The 13,111-nt window shown below is 33.3% G+C and overlaps 2 protein-coding genes across 2 annotated transcripts; both read right to left on the bottom strand.

The window, feature by feature from the left end:
• Positions 1 to 523: 523 nt before the first annotated feature.
• LOC112734787 (uncharacterized protein C630.12) lies at positions 524 to 4,846 on the bottom strand. The gene is made up of 13 exons (XM_025784254.2): positions 4,548 to 4,846; positions 4,063 to 4,128; positions 3,749 to 3,927; positions 3,512 to 3,647; positions 3,285 to 3,381; positions 2,920 to 2,979; positions 2,738 to 2,838; positions 2,594 to 2,634; positions 2,431 to 2,488; positions 2,099 to 2,173; positions 1,875 to 2,026; positions 1,511 to 1,777; positions 524 to 1,027 (listed from the first exon to the last, which is right to left on the bottom strand). The coding sequence occupies exons 1-13, from the start codon at positions 4,680 to 4,682 to the stop codon at positions 781 to 783; spliced, it is 1,614 nt and encodes a 537-aa protein (XP_025640039.1). The 5' UTR covers positions 4,683 to 4,846; the 3' UTR covers positions 524 to 780.
• Positions 4,847 to 9,117: 4,271 nt separating this feature from the next.
• Positions 9,118 to 12,900, bottom strand: LOC112734782 (tyrosine-sulfated glycopeptide receptor 1). Its single transcript, XM_025784242.3, has one exon. It carries the CDS (start codon positions 12,677 to 12,679, stop codon positions 9,443 to 9,445), a length of 3,237 nt encoding a protein of 1,078 aa, XP_025640027.1. The 5' UTR covers positions 12,680 to 12,900; the 3' UTR covers positions 9,118 to 9,442.
• Positions 12,901 to 13,111: the final 211 nt, after the last annotated feature.

Raw genomic sequence — 13,111 nt, 5'->3', positions numbered from 1 at the left:
GAAGTGCCTTGCAAATACCAATCCCCATCTAACTCGAGATCGGACCATCTAACTCGAGATCGGAAAAGATTAGAAAAAAGTCTCCGTCCACATCTAGAAAAACTTTTCAAAAAAGATAATGTTGAACAAAAAGTATCGAAAAACATTCACCCAAAGGTGTGCTGTCTAATCCTAATATTTATACTACTCGGACCCAAACTAATTGTGGAGTCCCTTACAGATATCACCCCTGTCCAGCTCGTGAACCATGGCAGATTGAAAGTATACCAAAACATTTGACTATTAATTAACCATAAATTTTAAAGATATTAACAATAATATAAAAACAAAATTCGCAATCTGAGTCTGTGCACCAGTGGAATAAAATACAGACATCAAGCATATGCTTTTTGAGGCTATTTTTATTTTCTTTTTCTTAATATTGTCTAGGTGATTTGTGCAAAATAGTAATGTAGTAACTTTCTAGTTCAATTATTGGCATATTTTGTTTTCTAAGAATTTGCACAATAATGCAATATAGAAATTCCAAAATTCAATCCCCTTTATAAGGCACATTCTAGTTAGATATAGTACAAAATGATACTCAACACCCAGATTGAAAATCAAGCTTTTTTCTTTTAGCAAATATGTTGAACTTTTAAGGTACTCTGCAAATGACATGAACAATAGTTAGATTTACAAACTCATCTACCATAGACTTTTGGCATTTACACACTTAAACTATCTCACTGGATCTACAAAATTCTACCTCTTCAATGAGAATTTTTCGTCTTTTGTTTATCAATCCCAATCCTTGAATAGGAGCATCATGTAAAGAGGAACATTCACTACTGCAATGACAGTCATTGCTCGAATTGTGCGCAACAATCTTTGGAATACGAACTTCATCCTCGATTTGCCAGTTCTGGAGGGATGTATTCTTGTTAGAGGATCAACAGCAGTGCCTGAAATCATCCCCACATTCACAGATAGATCTGCTTCCTGAGCTGCATTCTTTCTAGCAGTTGGTCTCATTACAGCATTGCCCCTGATAGCAAAAAAATAATGCATAAGGAAAATGCCAAGATTAATGGTAAGGTAAGGTAACACCGTTGTCGATTTGTAGGAGAAATGTTTCAGGTACTCATTTTGTATTGTACACTAAATCTACTCGCATAATCGCCCCTACTAGATGAGGTGTAAGTTAGCCTGATGAACAATACAAAATGAGTATACTTATCATTACTTGGACTCTTAAGGTTTCATTGATTTGAAAATTGATTTTCTGTTATCATTACTTCTCAATTTTAATTACAAAATACCATGTTTTTGTTCTGTTTTCAGTGTTTCTTTCAGAAACAAGAACAAACATGAAAACAATGTGGCCCTTTCATAAATAATATCGAAAACAAGAAACAAAAACAGGCAACATTTTCTAAAACCAAGCATTCATTCATTCATTCATTCACAGATCATATCTTATTTTCCATGTATACATAGCAACAGCAAGAATGTGGAACCAAAAATTTACCATTCCCCTCCGCTTTGCTCGCTTGAATTCACAATAGGTGTGTTCCGTGGTTTCTTTACAAGATGCATCGTTCCTCCAACATCCCATATCATCTCATATTCATAGTTAGCATCCTCATCTTTCTCTTTCGCCTCGGTTCTAGAAAGTATGCCAGATAGTATTTCTTTACAATTACTTGCTATGCTACGACATTGATGCCAAAGACTTGTGCTATTCGTCGGCCAAAGTAGGAGGGCGAGAATGGTCAGAACATACAGCACAGCATACCTGATAATAAAAGCAAAATTTAATTCAGCAAAAATTGCAAACTCAGAAAAACTCAGTGAAAATTATATTAACATGATTATCAGAATTTGGGAGTTACCATATGTAAATGTGTGTTTGCCATGGAAGGTAACACAGTTGAGTCAACAAAGACTCTTCAGTAGCGTTTGAATGAGTTTCGTTGATAACAGACAACAGCATGAAAGAAGGGTACAAGTTTCCTTGTTGCCAGCTTATAGTGCCTAGAGTTTGCTGCACACAACTGTTAGTTCAAGCTGCCGAAATCTCAATGAGACCATCCAGATGAGAAGGTTAGGTTCTTACCTCTTTCACCGGCCCAAATTTGGATTGATGAGTGATGCTGCATTGATCATGATCATGGCCTGACAAAATAAGTTTCTGTAAAAACCAGAAGAACTGTTAATTCAAAAAGTTGTTTCCCTCGTTACTTCATTATCTTCAAATTTTTCAGTCTTCTTAGCAGAGAAAGATATAAATGTGCGATAAGTCCATTCCACAGGATCCTTCAATCATGAATGAATATAGAATAATCCATTACTAACTAAATTTTTCTTGTTTTGATTTTTTCGACATTTATGTCATGGTGGAATGGAATAACCATGAAAATGAGACCAAGGAAAAGATAGATGACTCACCGGTTTAATAGTATCTAGTAAGTACTCTGTCGAATCCTCAGTGACATAATTCTGATACCTGTATGAACCGAGAGTCACATCAAACGTTGGAATCTATGAACCGCTTTTACACAGTTCATGCAATATTCACTTTTCAGATGGTTTCAAATATAAACTAACTTACGATATGTAACCAGTGCTACCAGACACAGTGTGATGTATCCTCTGAAAATATAGCAAGATAGACTCATTAATAGTTTCCATAAAGGCACACAAGAAAACATGCACACAATCCACAACATGTGCTTTAAGAAGCGAGAAACTTTACCTGATTGATGGGCGAGGAACTCCGATCAGGACCACAGGAAGTGTTATCTTCTCGGTATAAAGGAATGTGCATTACTAAGACTCTTGGATGAACTCCATCATCTAGTAAAGTGAAAAAGAAACATAGATTATAATGGGACACATAATCAAAACATTAAATTATATGTATGGGATAGTTTATACCGACAGACATATTCTTCAAAAACTCCCAAGTTTGAGAAGTTAGATGCCTTTGTCGATTTCCTGTACAAAACATAATGCGTTCGGTGATTCAGCTTTTCGAAAATTCCTTAAGCAGCACTTATATATGATTGGGATTGCAATATTTAAGTTATGTAAATTATGTTATTAAATATTCAAAATATGAATGCTTGATTAAGAAAGAATTATATGACATAATAGGAACAAGTTCCATGAGGAAAATAGTGAATGGAATGATGCAGCAAGTGAAACAACTTGATACTACACAAATTAATATTACAATCAATTACCATAATTATACATATGAAACATTGACGGCTCAAATTTATAAGGCAAAATCCATTTACCGTCCAGAGTTTGCGAATCAACGACAATAAAATCCACTTTTCCAACTGTAAATCTGTAGTTCCTGACCCCAAATTTTTCTTCATAGCGTTGGATAACCTATGTTCATGTAATGATGAAATTTTGAAGCAAATGAGAAATCAAAGGGAAATACACAATCAATGACTATTAATCTTGTAGTTCTTGCACTTTAGGCATCAAAACGTAGATAAATAAGTATTTAAAAGACCTGTGGTTTTGTAGAATGATGACTTTCATAGCCAATATCATGATTTCCAGGAATGTAGAAAACTTTCATGTCATTGTATTGTCCTTGTTCATTCAGACCAAAGATATTTCTAAAGCGACGATAAGAATCCTGCCATCTATCCATCCAAAAGTTGTTAGAGAATTTTATTGAACATTTTGAAGATTCAGCAATCAGCGTAGAATTTCGGGACATAGAAAGCCAAATTTCGAGACTTACTCTTCATCTGATAAATAAGGACCTCCATCAAAGTAATCACCCAAAAACAATATGGCATCGGGTTTGAAAGGCATGACAGATGCAAAGAACGATCTACGCATGTTTAAATCAGTGTAGAATTCCGCAATCTCCAAGGGACGTGATTTCGGAGGAAAATGAAGAGAAGTTCTATCCATCAGCTGTTATATTTTTCAAAAAGAAAAAAACAAAAAAAAAACTCAGAAGATTAAAGAGATACACATTCACATAGACATACATTAACAAGCATATGCAATGCAATTATAATTCTTGCTTTTGAATGAACAAATCCAAACCTGTGGATCCGCAATAACAGCAACTTTTACATAATCAGATTGTTTACTCCCACTATCTGTTTGAACCTGCAAGTATTCAAAATTTATGTTATTTAATTATGCATTTCACTATGTTTACAACCATTGAAGCTTCAGTCTCCAATATTTTTAAACACCATGAATCATCAAACTCTTCAATGTTCCACAATTCCACATAAATTTTTTTCCAATAAAATAAAAATTACAGATCCAGCACAGTTATAACAATAAAGCTAAATACTTGAAATTCCAGCTATCATAACTATAACAATCACAAGTTTACAATGTCCCAGAAATTATTATTATTATTATTTAATTTTGCAGCTACAGTTTCATTGTTCATCAACTACACCCAACAAAAAAATGAAAATAAAAATCTGATTTTGGCTGTGAACTATGAACAAGGTTGAAAATTGAGAGTGACCCAAAATAGATGGGATTGAAAAGTTAAGAACTTTAGGGTTTACCTTTGAAGAAGTGCGGTGAAGATGGGGCCATGAACATGTGAAGAATGGTGGAACCCGATAAGCAAACATTTCACCATATAGAAGAGTTAGTATCCATATAAGGCATAACAACAGAGTCAATTCTTGCTGCTTCATCACTTTTCTTCTTTCTTTCAGATCCTGAAACCAATGGAGAATCAATGAATGAATGAGGTCCCTCTCTTCTTTGATTCACCTCTTCCTTCTTCTTCTTCTTCTGTTTTGTTTTTATTTTTTATTTTTTGGGAAGGGGGATCTTGTTTGGTTAAACTGGTTCAAGTAATTTCCTTGTTTAGCATTCTTAAAATTTAATTAATTTATTTACCTCATTAAACAAATTAGAAAGTCATAATTTAATTACCTAGAAAGTCTAGGACTCTAGGAAGATTTTTTTTTTAATTGAAAAGAAAACAAATTTAATTATTTCTCAACCATTGTGGGGAAACATTTTAAAGTGATATAATTTGAAAAATATGATTGAACTTGAAAAATACATAGCATATGTCATAGATAATATTGTTTGTTACATTTAGTAGTTTCAATGCAATGATAAGGATTACTATCCATGTTGTTCATAATGCCAATTCTTAGTGTTGTTGTTTTTTTTTTTTTTAACTCAATTTGTTTTTGACTTTTTTTTGTGATCCAATTGAAATTATTTGCAGTATAAAGCTAACTTAATTTTCTTTACTTAAAATTTCTCAGATTCATGTCATATAAATTAAAATAGTTAATTAATTAATATTGACAAATGGCAAAGTATTGCTTACATGTATGGTAAACCAACAATTAAGGTCACATTAGATTAAGTGAGTACAATAATTCTTTTGTTACATGTACTAATATAAGTTAGTTATTAAAAAAAAGTAAAAATAAAAAACCTCTTCTACATGCAAGGCATGTGATCTTTAAATATTTTCAGCTTCTAAAATTAACACCACTAACCTTTGTTATCTTCAAGGTACAAAACCATGATGATCATGAACCTAGTGTATGTCTCAAGAATTGGCATTCATGTAAGTGATGGAATACCCTTTCATGATTACCAATGGAAATTTTGGGCAATGTCACACACCAGATATATCAATGTTTGTTGTAGAATGCAATAATGGTTGGTTTATGGATGGCTCGTCTGGTTGACTTGCGTAATTCATTAAAAAATACGAGTCAGAAATAAAAATTTGGTATCACTATAATAAAAAAAGTCTGCCTAATTCACAAGTTTTGGTAGATTTTGGCGAGACGATGGACTTGTCTGGGGAGACTTTTGGTTTGAAGATAATAATTAAATTTAGAAAGTTATTTATGTGTTTGTATGTGAAATATTTGTCCTTTTTTTAGGTTATAATTTGGATTATATTTGATTGATTAGAGACTTGGACAATGTTTAATTATATATTTTGGACAATATTTATTTTATGTTAGACAATGTTAATTTTATTATTTCATTTTAAAAAATTTGATTAATGATTATATTTATTAGATATTTAGAATTATAAAAACTTTACTGTTTGTAAATTTAAAAATTATAAATTATTAAAATATTTATAATATTATATATTTTTTAATATTTAATAGTTAAATATTTAAAAAATAAGAATTGAATCCGCCAATCTAATAATTTTTTTTATATATTTTCTTTAACAATAGTTAGAGAGATAAAAATCTTTTAACAAAATTGATTAAATGTATCTAAGGAGAATGATTAAGGAGGGAAATGAATTTTCTTAATTTTTTTAAATAATTGAGGGAGTACTGATTTTGTAATATTTTTTTATGTTTTTTTTGTCTTATTTATTAAATTAATAATAAAAAAATATATTTTATTTCTTTAATTTTTTAAAAAAATTAAGAAAATCTATTTTCGATTAAGGAGATGCTTTGGCATCTTACATTGATTATGATCCATTCTCAAATTCATTAAGAGATAACTATATGATTCCTTAATCCTTTTGCATTTAAGAATGTCTATGTTGAAAGCAAGACATCTAAAGCCATCACTTTCAAATATAGTTATGAGATTATGCCACTTTTGGTCACTACTTTAAATCATTCTTCATAATGATATATGTATATTTTTAGGAGACTTAACTACTAGTGGGCAATATTGTTGGTTTTCTTATTTATTTCTGCAAAATAATGTGCTTTAAGATATTATCACATATAAACATTATTTATACCAACATTCAAACACTTGGCTTAACTATCTATCTCAAGTATCACTAAAATGTTTTTGCGCATGCATACCATTAAAACTCTTCAAATTAAAAATTGTTGTATGTAAAAGTTGGATGGCCAATAAGTGTTGAAGCTCTGCTACTTAAGTTTTAGTTATAGCACATGAAATGAACCAAAATCTTGAGTGTTTATTCTACTGACAATAGCAGATAAGATAGTCTAAATTTAGACTCTATTCTAATTTTATTTAAAAATTTAAAATATCTCTAAATTTAAATTCTATTTTATTTGCGAGTTAAAAATTTTTTAATTCAAATCTTATCTCCACTCCAAAGTTTTTCACTTGATTTTATCCACAAAAAAGTTAATTATTTTTAATTAAACACAATATTTAATTATTTTATATTTTATAATCTTATCAGTAAAACAGAAAATATAAGATTAAGTCTATGTTAAAATTAAAAAATTTATGTAAAATTACAAACAACATAATTTTTAATTTATTATTAAGTCTTTACTAATATAATTTTAACAATATATACTAGAGTAAACTATTAAAATGGTGCCCGAAGTTTATATTGATGATAAAAAGAACTCCAAAAAATGCTAACAACAAATAAAGTTTTGAAAGATTTAAAAGCGGGACAAAAAAAATTAGATATTAAATATATTCTAAAAAAATACTTTAGAGATCATATTTTGATACAAATTTTTGCAATCAATATTAGAAAAATAAGACCTTTTCATCATCAAAATTTGGTAATTCTATATCAAGTGATTTTTTTTAAAAAAAAATTATTGTGAATTATCACATTTTTTTGAAAAATACAAAAATATAGAGATCAAATTTTGCTTCGAATTTTTTTTGTATACCTTTTAAATATTTATTCAAATGTTGCCACAGAAATTCAAATCAAATTGGATAAGTCGTTTGCTAAATAGAAAAATTTTTTGTCACTTCAAAAAACATAATTATTGATTATTTTTATCATATTTTCAAATCATTCATGAGTTATTTTATGGTCGTGGATAACATTTTGCAGGGAGTTTTTTGTTAGCGACTATGGATACCAAATTAGTAGTTAACTCATATATACTAATAAATCAAGGGTGCCAATAGATTTGATAGGGTTAATCCTAAACTAACCCTATCCTACCCGCAACTCAACCCGGATAGGATTAGTGTTGCAAGACCTAGTATTTATCAGTTTATCCGTACTTATCAGAGAAAAATGTTTTCTTCTTGCAGGTTCTGTTGAAATTATAAAGCAAGTGCCTTAGCTACTATGGTATAAAACTGTATATGCTATTGGTTTTTTCCTATGCCTCTTTATTTGACATGATTTCATGCACTTAAGGGAGCATAGTGTTTGTATATTTTCTTCCCATTTTGATTCTGCTGTTGGTGAAAGGTTGTTAATTTCAAATTCCATGCCAATGCCATTATGTGTTTCACTGTCCCCACCACTGAAAATGAGACTCACATTTGATGGAAGGGAAAGACTTTCTAGTCTCTACTCAAATACAACCAAAACCCAAAAAAGATGGATATATAATTATATATAGAGTCAATATGTGTAATCATGAACAATTTTAATTGATGATACACCTCCAATAAACTTTCAACATGTTCCTCTGTTGAATATGCATCACATTTTCACATCCTTCAAAAAGATATATCCACAAAGAGGAACATAATTTAAAAAAAAATGTCAATTTTGCTTCCATTGAATCAATCTTTTTTTCTTTTTCTTTCTTTCGATAATTCGAAAAAAGTCTTAGATTAACAGTTGAGTTGCCTCCATATGACAACCATTAATGTAATTATCAGATTAAGCTGCTTACATTACATCCTTTGGGTGCAATCCTTTTCCAAACCCTTGTGCACCGGACTGCCCTTTTCTATTGATTATTCATTCAAATCTTGACACTCTGAAGTGTGAGTGGAGACATTATTACATCCATGAGGAAGATTATGATCTTATACTACTCTATCTAACATGCCATGTCACACAACATGATCTTTAGTAGTTCCTATACATCTCAAATCATAGTCATTCATCCCTTTAGTGGTTTATGAACTTCTGCTTTTGATTTTTTGTCCTCTAGTTTTGTGTGCTTCTTGATACATATAAAACTTACAAAGTAGCTAAAGGTAGCTGCTGAGAAGTGAGAATCATCTATCTGACAGTGTTGAGTACTAGAAAGCATGAAATCTTCTATGTAAAAAAATTTAATGTGTCAAATTCTGAATTCAGCTATGATGTAAAATACTTTAGAATCATATACTGTCAAATCAAGTAGATAATAGGATATGAAGAACACTGCAATATTTGAGATTGAGAAGTACAAGAATTTATATAAGAAAGGCTTGTAGAGACTATAGGATGCTATGTTATTCATCATAAAAAAAAAAGAGACATCATTCATTAGAAGCTCTTTTATTGTGAAGTAATAGTTTTCTGCACAAACATTATTGAACATTAGTTCCTAGAATACAAAGTCCTTCATCAGTGTAAAATGGATGATCACATAAAGTTACAAAAACTTTCTAGCAACAATTTACAGTGATAAAATCATGATAATCTGTACTTATAGAAAAAACAAAAAAAAAAACAAAATTTTCTTTGCACAAGTGTATACATATATATCTATTGTCAAAGATTTTTTGTTGGAGAAATTTTTTTGCTTGGATGATACTATGTTGTTCGCTTGGACAATCCTACATTCTTCAACCATTCAACAACTTCTCTGATGCTTGGTCTCTTGAAAGGATTGTGGCTGACACACATACATGCCACATCAAGAACTTGCAGCATCTCTGCTTCATAGCCTTTTCCTCTCAAAAGAGGGTCAAAAACTTGATCTTCTTTCCCTTCAATTCTCATTTGTTGAACCCAAGCAACCAACTCTCTTGACATTTTCGGCTTGCATACATCGACCGGTCTTCTTCCGGTGAGAAGCTCTAGCATGACAACTCCAAAGCTATACACATCTCCTCGTAGAGTTGCCACCCATGCTTGTCCATACTCAGGGGGAATGTATCCTAATGTGCCTACAAGTTCAGTTGTGACATGAGTTTGATAAGGAAGAATCAACCTGGACAAGCCAAAATCAGCAACATGTGCCTCAAACTTTTCGTCGAGGAGTATATTGCTCGACTTTATATCACGATGCACAATATGTGGCTCGCATATCTGATGCAAATAGGCCAAACCACAGCTTGCCCCTCGTGCAATCTTTAAACGAGTCGGCCAATCGAGTTGAGAAGCGCCATCCGCCTTTTCATGCAGCCAGTAATCAAGACTTCCATTCTCCATGTAAGTATACATCAGAAGCCGAAATCCATCATGGACACAATAGCCTTGCAGTGCCACCAGATTCTCATGTTGTGCTGTGGACAAAGCCTCTACCTCTGCCTTAAATTCCCTCTCCATGAGGCCTAAATCCCCTGAAAGCTTCTTGATGGCTAGTGTAATTCCATTTGGTAATGTTGCCTTGTAAACCAAACCGAATCCACCACATCCTATTATGTTCGCCTGGCTGAAATTCTCAGTTGCTTTCAAGATCTCAAATATGGTAAGATCCTTGGTTTCGTTCGCTTTGTTTGGGAACAATACCACTAGGCTGGCCTCCTTGTCAACCTCAGGATGAACACCACTGTTGGAGTATGGAGAAACCGATCCAAGTTCGATCTTGTCATGGTCTTCTCCGGGATTGATCCTTCTCTTGGAGAGTATCCAAAGTGTCAGCACTGTCATGATGCAACCAGTGCCAAAACACACTGCAATAATAAGTCCTAATATTACTTTTCTGTTTGTGCCGCGATGAGCTTCAGTGCTGTTAGAATTCTGTTGAGTAGGACAAGAGCGCTGAATCACTGTGCCACACAATTGCGCATTCCCTTCAAAGCTGGAGGAGGAGAATGTATCAAATTGTCCACCAGTTGGTATCCGTCCTTGGAGATTATTGTTTGCTACACTGAAGAAAGACAAGAAATGCAACACCTTGAGCGAATCAGGAATTTCGCCAGATAAATGGTTTCCGGAGAGGTCTAGTTTCTCCAAGTTAACCAAGCTTGAAATCTCAGATGGTATATTGCCAGAGAAGTTGTTGCTCTTCAAATCCAGCTGATGAAGGACCTTCAAATTTCCAATCTCAATTGGAATACTGCCACTGAGTCTGTTCCGTCCCAGATACATCACTGGTGGCAGATTGGAAAGCTGATTATATTGCATCTGGGAAACATTGTTGGCATCGGCAAAAACCGGTAACTCCAAGTAAGCTCTTTCGACTTTATCATTCGCCTGTTGTGATATCAGTGCTGGCAGCCTTGTAAGCTCAATAGGAAATATTCCTGTAAGGTGGTTAACAGACAAGTCCAGGTAGAAAAGCTGAGGAAGTGTACCTAACCAGGGAGGAATCGAACCACTGATTTCGTTAAAGGACAGGTCCAAGACCTCAAGCTTTGTCAGGTTCACAAGCCAGCCTGGTATTTCGCCGGTGAAACTACAACCTCCAAGTCCTAAAACTTGGAGCTTCTGGAATCCACCTGTGTCTGCTATGTCAACATCACTAGGTAACTTTTCATAGAAGAAATTTTTTGAGAGCATCAGAGTTTTAAGCTCCTTTAGCCCTGTGAGAATTCGCAGAGCCCCCGTGATGTTTTGCAGCTGGTTCCTTGAAACTGCTAGGAAAGAAAGGGATTGAAGGCCAATAATCTCATGCGAAATCTGTCCCTCGAGATTATTGAACGCTAATCTCACAGCTGTAAGATTCTTGCATGCATAGAGTGTTGGTGGCAAGATGCCACTGAAGTTATTGTTGCCAAGATCAAGTGTTGTGAGTTTAAGGAATCTTGAGAAGTTGAACGCTGAGAGATTCCCTTCCAATAAGTTGACCCTTAAATTCAACACAAGAAGATTGGCACAGTTCATCATAGATTGGGGCAAGGTACCAGTCAAGTTGTTAACATGAAGGAGCAAACTCTGCAATTTGATGAGTTCACCAATCCTTGGTGGAATTTTTCCTGTTAAATTATTGGAGTATAGCTCCAAAACTGTGAGGTTGGTGAGGCGAACAATGCCATTGTCGATTGTTCCACCAAGCTTGTTCCGGGGCAAAGAGATTTCTGTCAAAGAAACAGCATCAAAGACATCAACTGGGAGATTCCCAGTTAGTTCATTGAATCCTGCTCTAAACTTCTCGAGCTTTGAACACGCTCCGAGCCCCGGCTGAATAGTATCACCAAAATCATTGTAGGAAAAGTCCAGGAATCTCAAAGCCGAGGAGTTATGATCATTGATGCAAAAGAGTGAAGTTGGAATTTGACCTGTGAAGCTGTTATTGCTAACATTGAAATACACCAAATTCCCTCCTGCTGCTATATGCTGAATGAGAGAATGTTTCAATGTTCCATTGAACAAATTACTAGACAAATCAATCTCCTGAATCACAACACTTGTATTGGTATTTCTATTGCTAGTTTTGTTACTATCAACAAAGGGTGATTCTGGCAATTCACCAGAGAGCCTATTATAGCTTAAATCAAGAACAAGCAAATGATCAAACAGTTGGTATAGGTGGTCAGGGAGGTTACCAGATAACTGATTATGTGACAGATTAAGGTATGATAGACCTTCAAGACCGGTCAGAGATGGCGAAATTCGGCCGAATAATCCTCTAAATGGAAGCTCAAGATGTGTGACTCTGAGATCCAAATCACAGGTAATCCCTTCCCATTTGCAGCAATCAGAAGAATTTGACCAATTGAGAGAAGCATGTGTGGAAGAGATTGATATGTTGCCATACAAGGCCAATAAAGAATCTCTATCATTCTTGTTACAACATGAAACTTGATGAATCAAAAACAAGGAGAGAATCAAAGGCAATACAATAACAGATACCATCAAATTAAAACAAGAAGCTTGTGTCATCACAACTAAACAAGAATCAAAGATTGATTAAGAGGGAGTAATAACAGTTACAAGTTGTTGAAGTTGAAGTGATGATGAAGGTGATGAAGATGAAGAAGAAGAAGGAAGAGGGGAACACAAGGAAAGAGAAGAACCAATGTGGTGAGAGATTTTTGGGTTGGCATGGCTAATGAGCATGACCATCCATTGACTCTGCAAAAACAAATCAAAGGGTAAAAAGAAAAGACTTTTCTTTTTCTTTTTTATTTTCTTTTCTTTTTCTTGTGGGGTGTGACGTTGACAACAACTAGTAGAATTTATTAATATGGCGACTATTAATAATTAAAAAAAAAGAACTCCCCACAACAATAAAATGAGGTGTGGTACAATATAAAAGAAACAAAAATATAAATAATTTAATATATTTAATTAAATAATTTAACATTTTAATGT

This window comes from Arachis hypogaea, chromosome 2 (assembly GCF_003086295.3).
Source record: "Arachis hypogaea cultivar Tifrunner chromosome 2, arahy.Tifrunner.gnm2.J5K5, whole genome shotgun sequence".
Lineage (NCBI taxonomy): Eukaryota > Viridiplantae > Streptophyta > Magnoliopsida > Fabales > Fabaceae > Arachis > Arachis hypogaea.
Note: the sequence above shows the minus strand (reverse complement) of the source record. Positions and strands in the feature narration are given on the sequence as shown.